Raw genomic sequence first — 15,808 nt, 5'->3', positions numbered from 1 at the left:
TGTAATTTCTCTGTAGGTCACCATGCGATCCCTGTCTGTAAAGACCACCTCACTCGGGTCCGCCCGGAAGGAAAAGCCTCGGGCGAACTCGTGGGCTCTCTCATTACCAGGCAGGGATACATGTGCTGGTGTCCAAACTAGTGTAATTTTCCTGTCTATTACATGACGGCTTAGAATTGTATTCGTAGAGGGGAGACCCGGCCCCTGCTGAAATTTAGAATGGCAACTTTGGAGTTACTGATGATGTACCTCGCTTTTGTGCCTACACAAGCCAGTGCTATGGCAGCTTCCTCTGCAGTCTCTCGGTTACCCGAGAGTATGGAGGCACTTATTTTGAGGAGTTGTTTATTATTGACGACATCGACGGTCATCGTGTTCTTACCATACTCAGCGGCATCCACGTAGACCACGTCCTCGTCTTTGTAGGAGCGGGAGCGTTTCTCTAGCGCCTCTGCCCGTTTGGCCCGGCGCACTGAGTGATGAATGGGATGCATATTTCTGGGTAATGCGGGTACAACTATATTGTCCCGAATTTCTCCGAGCATGTCAACTTTGGCGGTTGTTCTGTTATCTCGGCTCAGATTGAGTTTTTCTAGAATGGCCCTGCCGGTTGTGGTCCCGGCTAAGCGTTCGATTTGGGACGTTCTCACTGCTTTCGTAATTTCTTCCAGGGTATTATGCATGCCTAGCTCTAGGAGGCGGTGAGTGGATGTACGGATGGGCAGTCCTAGAGCTTGTTTCGTGCACCACCTGATAATTCCATTTATTTTTTCCTTTTCTGAAACTGAGATCAAGGAAGGGGGCAGCATACGAGATACGGCTAACTACGAACGCCTGTACCAGCCGTAGGAGATTCTGCTCTTTCATGCCGTGTCTCCTGTTGGCAGTCCGCTGTATGAGTCGCATCGTTTGTTGCGCGCAGTTTTCCATCTTAGTTATTGCATCACCGTTATACCGGTTGCTTTGTATAATCATTCCCAAAATTCTGGTTTTTTCAACATGAGGAATCTCCGCCCCTTGAGTTTGTAATTTGATGTTAGGGATGGTTCTAGTTTGTCTTTCATGCAAAGGTCGATAAAAAAGAAGTTCAGACTTCTGCGGCGAGCATTGCAAGCCCCTACGGCTGACATAGTTTTCTACCTCATTTATGGCCTTCTGTAGCGTACTTTCGATGTGCGCGTCGTGTCAACGGGTCATCCACATGGTGATGTCGTCCGCATACATGCAGAAATTCAAGCCATCTATCCCCTCCAGCCTCTTCGGGTGCCGTATCATGGCCACGTTGAAGAGAAGAGAGGAAAGTACCGAACCCTGGGGGGTGCCTATGCTGCCCAATTGTATGTCTTGAGAATGACTCTCACAAAAGTGGATGCGCGTTATCCTGCCCGAAAGAAAATTGACAATGTAGTTGTATGTTCGCTTCCCGACGTTTAAAAGAGCCAGGTTTTCTAGTATCGCCACGTGTTTTACATTATGGAAAGCTTTAGTGAGGTCAAGTCCCACTATTACTTTCGCATCGAGCCACTTAGTGTCTAATATGTCATGTTTGAGCTGTATCATGACATCTTGCGTGGACAAATGCGATCTAAAACCTATCATCGAATGAAGGTATAAGTCGTTGTCTTCCATGAAATTGTTTAGTCACGTTTGTATGACATGTTCCATCAGTTTTCCAACGCAAGATGTGAGGGATATAGGCCTTAGATTTTCTAGATTGAGCGGTTTCCCTGGCTTAGGTATGAAAATTACCTTAGCGGTTTTCCACTGGTTGGGAATCTCACCCTTCTCCCAGCATTCTTGCATGAAATTGGTCAGCGCTGTTATGGATTTATCATCTAGGTTTCTAAGCATTTTGTTGGTTACACCATCGGGTCCGGGGGCTGATTTGGTTTTCAGTTTTAGTATTTCTGCTCGAACCTCTAATTCGTGAATAGGGGCGTCTAGTTCGCTGTTGGATTTACCCTCATAGCGCGGTAAGGAAGTTTTGGTGGCGGAGCCTATATATCGACAACAAATTGCATAGAGGAGTTCCTACTCGGAACCTTCAAATTTATAACCTAATTTGTGTAAATTTTGTCGCTGTGTTAATTTACTTCCTTCTGGATCGAGGAGGTGCCGAAGGAGGTTCCATGTTTTGGCGAGGCCGATATTGCCCTCAAGCTGATTACACATTGTTTCCCAGTTCTGATCGCAGAGTCTAAGTGCATATGCCTCAATCGCTTTGTTGTGACGCGCTAGGCGTCTTCTCAGATTGCGATTCCACTTTTGTCTCTTTAATCGCTTTTCCATATTAGCTTTGGCCCCCCACATATGAAGAAGGCGGCTGTCTAGTACTTCAAGTTCCGCGTTGTCGTCGAAGGCGGCTGTCTAGTACTTCAAGTTCCGCGTTGTCGTCGAGCGTTTTAGTCGCATTCTTAGCATCCCTGCGGAGTTCCTCCGCCCATTGTTCTATGTTTGTGATTTCTGCCTTTCTCCCGTCCTGGTTACGAACGTCGCGGAAAGCGTCCCATTCGATAATATGCGGGGAGCGCGTTTGGCGCTTGACAGGGCCAACGTTAGTTTCCGTGACAAGCATGTAATGGTCACAAGAGTTGGAGTTGGTCATTGGAGTTGGACCAATTAGCTGTACCCGCATTCTCCACCAGAGTGAGGTCTGGGGACGTGTCAGCGCACAGGCTGTTATCCATTCTTGTGGGGGTGAGAGGACCCGTGAGCACGGTGAAGCCCATCTGCTGTATGTCTAGCCAAAGCTCTCTCCCCTTCGTACAGGGCCGCGGGTAGCCTCACGCAGGGTGGTGCGCATTGAAGTCACCTAGAATAACCAGTACGTGCTTGTCGCCGATACGCATCACTTTTCTGAAGAGGGAGTCGAATTTAACTTTCTTTTGACTAGGAGTGCTATAAATATTCGGAATGAAAGACTGCGTTGGGTCTTTTTGGCCGGAATAAGTTCCACGAGGGCGTGCCCATGTGGCGTATGCCCGTGTCATGCTCAATGGCCGTAATGTTCCTTCTAACGAATGTGGGAACATTAGGTTTGTCGCCCGCGGCGTTAAAAGCTTGATAACCAATTAATTTTGACGCGCCTCCAGTCTCCTGGAGGGCGATAACCTCTGGGTGGACCTTCAGAGAGGCGCAGGAGCGAGAGGCGTGGAGGGCTGCCATGGAGGGGAAGTCGACGCTGGAAGTGTACCGGTCAGCCAAGCAGGACATCTGCGTGGAGAGCTTCTACGACAACAGTGTAGGCAGCCGCCTGTTGTTTGAGGCACGCGTGGGTGCCATGCCAACGATTGTGTATCGCAAGCGCTTCGACACTACAGTCGAATACACCCAGTGCAGAGCCTGCCGAGAGCACGACGAAGCAACGGAACACATCGTCCTACTCTGCGAGAAGCTGCCATCGCCACCGCACGAGAGCGCTACGCTTCCGCAGGCGCTGGGTTTCCGTTCTTCGAACGAGGCCTGCACAGCGGATGCAGCAAACCGTGCGGCAGTTGCAGCGACGAAGCGCCGATTGACAGAGTGGTGGACGCTGGTGCGACATTAGACGAGTACTGTTTCGTCAGTGTTTGCGTGTGTGTTTGCCGCTTCGCGTTTGATATTGCGGTTTTTATGTGTGTGTTTATCCAGCCAGGGCACCTTTGGTTGGCGCCCGCCCGTTACAAAGGGAAGGCTACATCATCATCATCGTCGTGTGTGTGTTGTGCTCTGTGTCCGCGCGCCGTCGTCGTTGTGCGGATATTTCCCCGTGCCTCTGAGCGCATGTCTTGGTCAAGCTCAACTTGATCGGCCTCCAGTCAGTCTAGCCTCGCTGTCGTGAACGCGCGAGTGGTGTGCGCGAACAAGCGCGCCGCTAACCTTCCTGACTAGCAGATGGAGCCCTGCAAGAAACGAAAAAGCCTTACCCTGGACGAGAAAGCGGACATAATTGGTTCTGTGACAAGTGGACAGAAGAAATGTGACGTGGGTGCAGCACATGGCATTCCAGCGAGTACTCTCTGTTCAATATTGAAAGAGAAAGATGACATCCTCCGCGCCACTTCGTCGGGGAATCTCTCGCGCAAAAAAAAACGCTGAAGACTACTCCTGAAGGCAAAATCGAAGAGGCCCTCTTCGCATGGTTTATAGATTTGCGGGCGAAGGATATTCCCGTGAGTAACAAAAAGCTCGCTCTTTCGCGTGCTTGCGGGGCGACAACCAATTCAAGGCAAGTCCCGGCTGGCTGTCGCGCTTCAAAGAACGATACGGCAGCATTGAAAAAGTGCTCAGCGGCGAAGCGAGCAGCGTAAGCATGGCTGTAGTCGGCGACTGGCAGTCTGAACACGTGCCCGACATTCTGGGAAATTATGCCCCCAGCGACGCCTACAACGCCGATGAGAGCGGTCTCTTCTACCAAATGTTGCCTAAAAAAACGCCCTGAAGGGGCAGGCGTACCACGACGACAAACCCAGCAAACAATGGCTGACTCTTTTGATGTGCGTCAACATGGACGGTACCGACAAACGATACTCGCTTGTCATCGGAAAGAGTGCGAGGCCGCGACGTTTTAAAGCCACCAAAAAGCTTCCTGTGAAGTAAGGCTGAACTTCCCCGAGGACAGCTTGATTTTGGATTTCATTCATTGTGGCACCTAACCTTTCAAGATTTTCCATGCTTTTCTCCCTAGCCTAAAGAGGGTCGTTCCCTTGAAGTTTGCGTTTCACCAGTGGCGGGACGGACGCCTCTGTGACCATCTTATCGTCGCCAGGAGGCTGTTGACGTGCCGTTGGGGACATCGTTTGTCTGATGGGTTGTTGTGGAGGAAGGACTCTCTGCTTCTCTAGTTTCTTTAAGTTTTGGATTTCGGACCTTTGCGATTCGACAATCCTCATTAATTTTTCGACAATTCCTTTAATTTCTCATTTTTCTCGTCCCGTTTATCTCTGTGATTACTTTCGTGGGAGACGTTCCCCACATTACTCACACCCTTAAGCCCCACCTTGATGGACACTTCCGAAGCGTACCCGCGAAGCGCCTGCGCGCCCAGCACACGCCGCGATGGGCGTCGAAAAGTGACATGCACCTCCATGCTCCTGCTGCTGGCTCGCTCCCCCTCGCGAGCCGGCTTGTTTGTGTGTCAATTTTTAATGTATCTGTGAATCCTTTTCCTCTAAGAAAGGCAGTATGTTGTATTGTGGTTCATGTGTTTTCTGTACTTGTTTAAGTTCTTGTTTCGATTCTGTGAAATGTATTGGATTCTGTCTTGTGACGTCATCTCATGTATATATAGGCTGTGTCCGTCCAATAAAGCTGCTCCACTCGCTATGGTGAAAGAACTCGTGCATTCTATGTTCCTTCGTCACTGAATGTGTTGTCGTCAAGCGCATTTTCTGTTAGTACAAATTATAAACTAAAAAAACTATTGCGTTCATCTGCTTTCATCTGACCTTTAACTTCGTTTTTTTGGTATAATGTACCGCCTGTTTTGTCTCGTCGCTCCTTTCATGGTCATATTCCTGGACTTTCGTCGCCTACATTGCCTGATATACATTTGTTGTTGATGTAGTTTAGTGGATTCTACGTTTCTTCCGGTTAACTGTGAAGTGTGATGTGTTTGAAAGTTTTTTAAGGCGAAAGCCTTTAATGTCTCATCGTTGTAAGCAGCAGTTGTCGGCAGAAATGTCACGCTTTTCAGTTGGTCGAAACGGTCGTGACGTCACCGTGCGCCAATTTCAAACGGGGCCATTGTACTTTGGCTAGTAACCATGCAACCAATTGAAGGGATCATATAGTGATGCTCCAAGTAAGTGGGACTGAGCTTAGTTAATTGCTTAATTACCCAATTAGCCTAATTAACTTTTCTAGTCAGGCCATATAAATAAATAAAACCGAGTAAGAAATTGGTCGAGCTCGGGAATCGAACCCCGGTCTTCGGAGTGCGAGACGAGCATGCTATCCACTCTGCCATGCCAACTTTTTTTTTCTTTATTGCTTGTCTTTGGCTCATGACATTGCACAACAAAAATACACATAACGCTATATACATACGACACTGTCGTGGTCAGCCAGCACGAGACTGGCTTCGTCAGCTTAAAATTCCCGCAACATACACAACGGCTCTAGTCTTGAGAGCCACTCGGGAGGCTCCGCAGCTGCTTTTTGGATTGCAAGAAACCAGTCCATGCTTCCCCGAAAATAAATTCGGGCCGGTCGTGCATCTTTGTCACAATGGTAGCCTGCCATTCTGGAGCGCCATATACAGTGGAGGCCCAAGAGCATTATGAGATCAAAAGGTGCCCCATCCTCATTATCAGTGCTTAAATAGCGAATTCCGTGCGTGTCAAGTGGTAGCTCTTTCTTTATGGTCCTTTGTAACACGTCCCAAAAATAAACCCCTTCCCAGCAATGCAAAAAAACATGGTCTATTGTTTCAGGCTGTTTACAAATTAAGCAGTTCGATCCCCACGGTAAAAAGAAATCATTTCCCTCTAGAAACTTTTTAACTGGTAACGTCCCGGTGTGTAACTTAAAAAAGAAAGTCTTTACTCCTGGTGGCACCTGCATTTTCTTCACCCTTTTTAAATCATCCCCTCCCGGGCCTCCACTGTACAAGGCCCTGTACATGGGCTCTGGGAAAACAATATCACAAAGATCATTGTACAACTTTTTCCTTTTGCTTTTATACAAATAATCGGTGGAAAAACGTGCCGAAAGAAACCGAACGCTTGCTACAATCTCTTTGTAGTAACCAACCGTTCCACCAGAGAGCTCTTCTGTGGATACCACAAACTCCGGCAGCAATCGCCGCAGCTTCACTTGGCACACGGTGCGCAAGAACGGGCCTGTGACGTCGCGAAAAAACAAAAAACGGTTCACCAGCTGCCTTAAAAAGAGGTGCCCTAGCCCTAGCCCCCCGTCTTTTACCCGCTGGAACAGGTTCGTTCTGCTACAACGTTCCCATTCGGACGCCCATATGAAAACTACAAAAATCCTGTGTAGCTTCTGAACGTTCACACGCGAGCAATGCAAAACCTGCATCACATGCAACAGTTTGCTAATAAAAAAAAGATTGCAGACTGTAGCTCTGGCGAAAATTGAAAGGCTGGTGCCTTTCCATTTCCCAGCTCGGTCACGTACGTCTTTAGTTTGCTCTTTCCAATAGTCCTCGCTATCGCGATAAGCATCGAGCGGAACGCCCAAATACTTGCCCGGGGTCGTCGCCCACGGTACGTTGGCGAAATGGTCCGGGTGGGATGGCCACCATCCATGCCAGAGCCCAAGGCACTTGGACCAGTTAACCCCGCCACCTGTGACTTCGCTGAACGCGCGTACACACCCGACAGCTTCACTTATGCTCCCCTGATCAACCGTAAATACTGCAACGTCATCTGCATAGGCCAGCAGCTTAACTTCAGCTGCTTGTAACCTAAAGCCATTAATACTATTGTTTTCTATGATTTTCATGCACAGCGTTTCGATGTAAATACAAAACAAGAGAGGGCTGAGGGGGCAGACCCGACGCACCGAACGCTGCACGCTAATGGGGGCCCCCAAAGTCTTGTTAACAATCAGCCTCGTCGTGCAGTTTCGATACGCCAGGGCTACACCCTTACGGATAACTGAACCGACGTTCACATGGTCTAAAACGGTAAACAAAACTTCATGAGAAACACAATCAAATGCCTTTTCAAGATCAATCTGAAGCATCGCTACTCGCCCATTGATGTCGTCACAGCTTTCAAGCACACTGCGCGCTTTGTGAATGTTAGAAAAAATTGAGCGCCCTTTGATTCCACATGTCTGGTGTGGTCCAACAATATCCGATATCACTGTCTGCAGTCTACGCGCCAATACCTTCATAAAAATTTTGTAGTCCACATTAGTGAGTGCTATGGGTCGATACGCTGTAACCAATTGTAATTTCTCTATATCATCCGTTTTAGGTATGACAACTGTATGGGAGATCCCAAAAGACGGAGGCAATACGTTTATTTTATAGGCTTCATTGAAAATTGTACACAGGACTGGGGCAATTTCGTGCTTAAATTCTTTATAAAATGCCGCACTGAATCCATCTGGTCCTGGTGATTTTCCTAGGTTTAACTGATCTATCGCGTGCTCTACCTCGCTGTGAGTTATTGCTAGTTCCATTTTCTTTTTGCTTTCTTCGTCAAGCCGTGGCATTGCACCAAGAAACTGATGCGCAAAGGCTACTGCGTCTACAGGAGTCGATGAAAAAAGCCTCTGGTAGTATTCATTAAAGGCTTCTTTGATGTGGTCAGTGTCTGCCGATAAGATACCCCCCCATTCTATTTTATCGATGTGATTTCTTTCAGCGCGCGCTTTTTCTAGACCAAGAGCACGTTTCGATGGCGCTTCGCCAGCAGCTGTGTCTTCCGCCCTTGCCCTCACTAGTGCTCCGCGATAACGCCGTTCTTCCATAAGCTCTATCTTTTGTTTTGTTTTCCTGGCATCTTCTATCCATTTCCCAGACTCTTTGCATTCCTGCTTCATCAGCGTTTGAAGCAGTGCCCTTAGCTCAGCTTCGTCTTGTTTTTCCTTATAACGGATACATGTCGCCCTTTCTATTGCTTTGATTTTTAAAGATTATTTACTTAGCTCCCACTGTTGCCAAATCTTCAGGTTCTTGCGCGGGTTTATTTTACCTATTTCATCCTTTACTGCTCTGCAGTAGATTTCGTCTTGAAGAAGCGTGTTGTTTAGCTTCCACATTTCCCACGAAAATGCCTTGCTTCGGTTCACACTTCCCAGGCAGCACTCAACTAAACAGTGGTCTGAGAAGGAGACTCCCACAACTTCATAATGGTTGCAAACAGGGGCAAGGTCGACTGATGCGTAAATGCGGTCCAGCCGTGCATGGCTTGAGCCCTGGAAATGAGTGAACTGCACTGTCCGCGCACCCTCAATAAGTTCAGCCACATCCTCAAGGTTTCCGTTCTCGATCATTCGCATCAACACTTCAGTGCTCCTGTCTCGAAACCCCCGGATGCTTGACCTATCGCGCGCGTTAAGAACACAATTGAAGTCGCCTAATACAATGAGCCGCCTCTCCGTACAAAGGCGCTCTTGGAGGCTTTGGAAAAAGGCAACCCTTCCCTCAACCACATTCGGCGCGTACACAGTAACAATGCGCCACTCATTGCCGTTCAGACAAAAATCAAGCACAATACACCGCCCATACACACACGAGAAATAAGCCTGCACCTCTAGCCCCGGCATCTTCTTTACAAAAAGCACGCAGCCAGCCGATGTTCCCACTGCTTGACTGACGACAGCATAAAATCTAGTCGTGAAACGTCGCACCATGCTGTCGGTTCCTGCGTTGCCGTCCACTTTCGTCTCCTGCACGGCCAATACATCTATCTCGCGCTCCGTAAGAAGTCGGTACACCTGACCTTGTTTTTTCCTTGCCGCCAGGCCCCTCACATTCAATGTAGCGACTCTAAAGGCGGAGGCGGGAGCCATTTTTACACAAGAGGAAGGAACCAACAGCATGGTGCTTACCTTCCACGTCTAGCGCGCCGCTAGACGCCACTGTTGCCGCCGGTATCATCCGGCGCAAGAACATCAGTCTGCTCGAGTAGTACCTTGCCTGCGGAGGAGTACCGTTTGTCAGCCGCATGGTTTGGGCGTGGCCGTAACGACGAACGCCGGCCTTGAGTCGTCTTTGCAGGGGGATGCTCGACGCCGGGTGCTACCACTTTGTCCCCTTCAGGACTGGCCTGGTCATGGGAACGCTTCGGCGGGGTGTTAAGGGGGGGGGGGGGGGGGGGGGGTGACGCTTGTTGTGCGGGCGCCGGTATTCTCGTGGTGGTCCTCGTTCAGGTCCTTTCCCTCGACGACTACGGGCTCTGATGGGCACGCCCCGTTCTCTGGCGTCTCGTTAGAGACGCCGAGGGAGCCTCCCGTCGGCTGTTGGCTCTCTGGTTTGTCGGCCGCTTTGGTGTCGTCACTGGGAGTCCCTGACGTCGCAAGTGTGGAAGCCGACTTGCCCGCCTCGTACGTACCAGTGGCTGCTTCCTCCGCCTCGGCGATGTCCATGAGTTCCGCAGTGTCGTTCGCCTTTCCGAGCCCGGTGGCTGACGCGTAGGTACGGACGCAGTCCGCATCCATGTGTCCGTAGCGCCTGCACAGGGAACACCTTGGCACCTTGCAGTCGCGGCGAACATGACCCGTGCCGTGGCAACGCAGGCACTGCATCGGTCGCCCAGGGACAACAACGAGGGCCAGCTCACCGGCTACTCGGACCTGGTGTGGCAAATCATCCACCTTAATTCCCGGCTTCAACTTCAGTAGCACGGTCCTGCTGGTCGAGCCTTTCTCCTTCAAGCCTTGGACACGCCAACGCTCCCGCGTCACCTCCGTCACGTTGCCGAACGCCGCGAAAGCAGTCCGGATGTCGTCGTCCGCCACACCGTGCAGCATCCAATGCAGGCGCAGCTTTACCTGCTGATCTTCAGGGTCGAAAATAATGCACCGGCGCCCTTTCACTTGTAGCTCTTTGCAGGCAGCAAGTTTCTTCGCAGCTTCTGAGGTGCTCATCGTCACCGCCCACACGTGGTTAATCTGATACGCCCCCAACGCCACGACGTCGGGGAGCGCACCAGCGTTGGCCAGGGCGTCCCGAAAATCTTCCACCCTGTAGGGCCTCGCTCTCACGTCTCCGTGAAGAAACACCGTGTTAAGAACAACACGTCCTGTAGGCAAGGTAGGCAAAACAATTTCGTATTCCTGATCTGCGTCGGCAGCTAACCTGTTTCCGCGGCCAGCAAGTGCCGCTATCGCCGCTCCGCCGGAGCTAATGATCCTGCGTCCGTCACGCTCGGTGGCCGGAAGATCTCACTCTGCCATGCCAACTCGATGGTTTGGAATTAACAAAGGCGCGTCTAGTGAATACGGTGTCTTCGCTCACTTCCATCCTCCTCCCTTCCCTTCCGGTGAGGTTTAGCTGTCCACCGATATATGAGAGAGAAATACATTTCCTTTCCTCAAAAACCAATTTACCGACGAGCGAGGCGTAGAACCGAATGGGCGATGGCGTTCTATGGACTCCCTGGCAGCGTTGCAAGACGCTCTCGCGTTCCACTCTTGGAGGCGAAGCTTAACATCTTAGCCACACATCAGTGACCGCACTTTAGGTCACAAAAGTGCACCCCCCACCCCCTGAATTTTGACGGGTGTCCACCGAGATATGTGAGACAGTTAGTGCGTTATTTTCTTTCCTCAAATACAATTTTCATTTTCTTCACTACGGGCCATCTTTGTCTTTCTTCTTTCACTCCCACTTCCTCCCTTCCTCTACGGTGCGGTTCAGGTGTCCACCAAGATGATAGAGAATTACTGCGCCATTTCCTTTCCTCAAAAACCGTTGCGTTCAAACGGCAAGGCATCGCGCCGAACGGGTGGTGGCGTTCCGTGGACTGCCTGGCAGCGCTACAACAGGCTGTCGCGTTCCACTGCTAAAGGCGAAGCTTAAGGGTCATTAATTAGCAGTTAATTAGTATTCAGGTATTAATCAGTAATTAACCATTAATTAGTGATTTGTCAACACTTAGTAATTAGTACTCCATTACATGTGACGCCACCAGTGCCACAGAAGCAGTGAAAGTGGTGCGTAAAACGCTTTCACCTCTACGCACTTTAGACAGTCAAAGTGCCCCCCGAATTTTTTTTGCTGTTCCTATTTTTCTGTTGCTTTTTGCTAATCTTATTTTGTAAAGCGTCGCACGCGACTTGCCGCTACCTTCCAGGCGCTGCCATACAAGCCCAATGAGGCTTCGGCAGGCCTGAATCTGTAAAATGTATTTGCAGTGCAGAATAAACTGATTGATTGATTGGTCTAGTTCTTGGTCATGGAGGCGGCGGCACGGACTCGACTCTTCTTACTAAGACGGAACACACCACATTGGCGACGAGGGTTGCGAGAAAATTTTTGGGGAAGCTGAAAGAGCTTCGAGCCACGAAGAAAAGAGTCCCCGAGAGCCCCGCGGTTCTCCCATTGTTGTCAACCGCACCCCGCTTCCGACGTGCGCGCTAGCGCCCGTACGCAGGCGCCTAAATCTGACATGCACAGATATCTGCGCCCTGCTCGCGCCTGCTCGCGCGTCGCGCCTCGCGCATGCGCAGACAGGCTCAAGTGTACGCCCGTGCGCCTAGGCGCTTCGCCGGTACGCCTCGGAAGTATCCATCGAGGTGGGGCTTTCCGCTCCTTGCTCCTTCCGCGTCTCCGTGGGTTGGCAGGATCCTTAGAGCTCGAGGGCCCCTTGGACTGGCACCTGGCACGGGAATCGGAGCGCACTCTTGGCGGCGGCGGTGGTCTGTCTTCATTCGTGTCCAAATTAGGGAAATAGTCCTCCCGGTACCGAAGTCTTCTCTCACTTTGGGTTGGCGTTGTCGACTCTGATGTAGCTCACCAGTCGTCGCTGCTTGCTCTATCTTTTCCCATTCGCGATTCTTTACTTCGTAGCGAATGCGGAAAAGTTCACGACACTTGGGGTCTTCTTGTGCGTGGCCTTTGCCACACTGCAGGCATTTCAGCTCGCATTTCTGTTCACGTTACGGGTTCCCGAGGCCGCAGCCACGGCACTTGATGTTTTTCGGATCCGGGCACACGTCATCGCAATGCCAGAGTCGGCAACAGGCGACGCACACTTCGTATTTTTTGCGGTGCAGTTGGCACGTGTGCGCCGCACCATTGAGATAAATCCATCTTGGCACTTCTTTCTCCTCCAGGTCAGTGCAGGTCAGTGCAGCCTTGAGCGTGATTGAACACGGACGCCTAGAAAGGGCGAGCGCGTGGACTGTTGCGTCGCGCCTTCGCTGTAATTTCCCGGAGGAGCAAGAACCCGAATATTTGTCAGTCGACGTGGCGTTACCCCGCGACGCCAAGGATTGGGTGGCGAGTTCTGCGACACATGAAGTCGCGCAGCAAGAATTCGGTCAGTGAGTAACTTCCCCATGAGGATGTATTTGTTCGGGGCTCCCCCTCCGTGACCAAGGGGCTTAATTAACTCGCGCGAACTCTGTGACTCTCTACTGTAAACATGCGTTTAATGTCCATTCACACTCGCAATAGCAAAGGCCATGCGGCCAGCAGTCGCTTGCGATCGGGCAGCAGCTCCACGACACTTCCTCACACCTACAAGAGTGACCTGCAGCTCGCCTGCTCGTTTGATTCTCACGTGAAATGAGAAGTCTTGGGACTGACGTCAGTCGATCGCGCGCTTTGGTTCAGTCTCCTGCGCCCTCGCGCTTCGTCCTCTAGAGTGTTCTGGTCCCTCACGCTCGGTCCACTAAAGTGTTCTGGTCCCTCGCTATTAACAGTGTGCTACGACAACCTGAGCGAAGAGTAGAATGTCGGGGCGGTTTTGACGTGCGCCACTGCCATGCAAGCTTAAGGGCGCTCTTCTCGGGACCGGCCTGCCAGCCTGGAAGCCGGCGCCAGAAAAATTCAGTGGTATTGTTTGTTCACGTCCATTTACTAAGCTCTGGGATAGAGTATCGTCAGCCAATATCGAGTTGTTGGTAGAAGCGATAACAGGAAAACAAATTTTCTCCCACAGCCGCTTCTGCTGCCCATTGCAGCTCGCCTGGCTTCTGCTAGCTCTGCTCCTGAAGGGGTCGCGGAAACCGAGCTTATTTCACTATGACGCGGGGCTCACAGTAAAACGGTGGCGAGGGTAGCACCTCAGTGCTAGCCAGTTCCGAATCGCACTCAGCTTAGGCGTCGATGTGCAATCGGCTAAGCTTATAGCGACGACAAGGGTAGCTAGAGAGCAGCGCGCAGTTAGTCGGCCGGCGCGCCCGCGGGCGGCGTCGTTGCCGAACGCTTGGCTCGCTCAGTGATTGGCTCAGTAGCTTGCGAACTGAGCAGGCAAGGCTGGAAAATCGAGCAGCGAGCGTCTGTCCTGCGACTGAGCGAGACTTTATTCTCACGTTTGCAGCATAGGTGAACAAATTTAGCACACATATATGCATCGAATATCTGCTGCCTTACGGCGTTTATTAAGCTCGTCCTCGACGTCACCGTTAGCGCGGAAACCGCGCATATCTTTATTTCACTACGACACATGGTTCACAGTACAACGTACAGTGAAGAGAGTAGCACCTCAGCGCTAGCCAGTTCGAAAGCACTCTCAGCTCTGGCATCGATATGAAACCTGCCAGGCTTAGCGACGAATACGACATCCAGGGAGCAGTGCAAACTTGTCGCTCGGCGCGCTCGCGGGCAGTGTCATTTCTGAAAGCTCGGCTCCCTCAATGCTCAGCAGCTTGCGACTTGGGCTCGCAAGGCTGAAAAACTGAGCAGCTAGCGGCTGGACTGCGACTGAGCCCACGTTTGCAGCACAGGTAAACACCTTTTAGCGCACTTATACGCTTGGGATACCGGCTTCGTTGCGGCCACCTTAAGGTGATTCTTACGCTCGTCATCGAAGCCATCGTCACCGCTCGTGACGCACTGGCTGAGAACTACAATTCGAGTGCGTGCTAAAACAAGCTGCTCGTATTTCGCGGAACAATCTGAACTCGAAAACACAGTTGCTTCTATCGGCTTCCATGTGGGCTCTTGCTCAATTGTGAAAGTACACGCGAACAAGATGCGGCGAGTGCGAGCCGCTGTTGCATATCAGCTAAAGTGTGACGCAACTATCGGCGTAGTTTCGCAAAGCAGTTGATATCAAAGTTATCCGCTTGTACGGGTCACAGTTAAGCTCTCAGTTTCATGTAAATCTCCGTCGAGCATGCCTGCGTCAGTCAAAGTAATGCATCGCAGCTGCTCTCAGTCCTACCGCTCACGTCCAACATATCCTTGATATGCACCAGCTTGAGGTAGGGTGCATTTCTTTGCCCGTTTTTTCGCAATTAAGAGATTTTGGCTGACAGCAAACGAAATTTCATTCCGTCAACAGCGTCGTCTGCGCCGTCGTCTGCTCCGTCGTCTGCTAGGACATCCGGGGCACCCTGGGTGATGGGATCACAGGATCGCAGCTTCTACAAAAGTATTTAAAAGCGCTTTAATGTTCGCACTTAGACAAAAATAATTTTAAAAAATTGAGATATTTTTCTTCTGAACATAATTTAAATATTAGTAGTAAAACAGCGCATTTAAGTTGCAGTTTTTCAACGACGCAAAAACAAGGGCAAAGCCGCTGCCGCGGGTGCCATGTCAGTGCGTGCGTTGCTGCACGTTTTGTGTTATTTGGCTTTTCATGGCATTGTTTGAGTGCTTTTGCGGCGGACATGTGTGAAGAACAGAAGTGTGTTTTGGAAGCCAACGACGAGTATTACGCCCAGTCAACATCGGTGAGTTTGGACGGGCAAAGCCATGAAGAAAGGCAGCGCTACGACGTCTTGTCATCTGGAAAGGCAATGAAGACGACGGCGCGGTTTTACTAAGCCTGGATGAGCTGCATGATTGGTGAGTCCCGTCACCGCTTCTCTATTACTGATCTGTATTCACACGCGTTATTAGTGTGCGGCTATATAGGGATGGCAGTGTAGGCAGTCTGCGTGCGGTTGCCTCAGCTTAATGCGTTCCCAGAAAATAACGGGCGTATAGCCTGCGTGATACGTGTTGCTTCATAGTCTATGTCTGCGTTTAGTACTCAGGTGCCGTGGTAAATAAAAATGCCACCAGAGATCACAACAGAGTTATGCGGTCGCTTGCTAGCGCTGCGAAAAACTACAGACAATGTTTACTACATTCAACTGGCATGGATTTCTACTGCGTAGAAGACGACGATCAGTGCCGCGGGTGAGAGCGCTTTTGCTTGGACAGCTGAGAACAGCCAAGGGAACTGACAATGGG

At 50.7% G+C, this 15,808-nt stretch overlaps 1 protein-coding gene across 1 annotated transcript in view; it reads left to right on the top strand.

Annotated features, from left to right (window-relative positions):
• Positions 1 to 15,001, top strand: part of LOC149361422 (uncharacterized) — a 442,275-nt gene extending 427,274 nt beyond the window's left edge. The window contains exon 6 of the mRNA XM_089572679.1: positions 14,910 to 15,001. Coding sequence (XP_089428805.1) covers positions 14,910 to 14,946 — 37 coding nt within the window. The 3' untranslated portion in view covers positions 14,947 to 15,001. The remainder of the gene's footprint in view (positions 1 to 14,909) is intronic.
• The last annotated feature ends 807 nt before the right edge of the window (positions 15,002 to 15,808 follow it).

Source organism: Amblyomma mixtum, chromosome 2 (genome assembly GCF_055824585.1).
Source record: "Amblyomma mixtum isolate Tamu chromosome 2, ASM5582458v1, whole genome shotgun sequence".
NCBI lineage: Eukaryota > Metazoa > Arthropoda > Arachnida > Ixodida > Ixodidae > Amblyomma > Amblyomma mixtum.
This window is presented reverse-complemented; position numbering and strand designations above follow the sequence as displayed.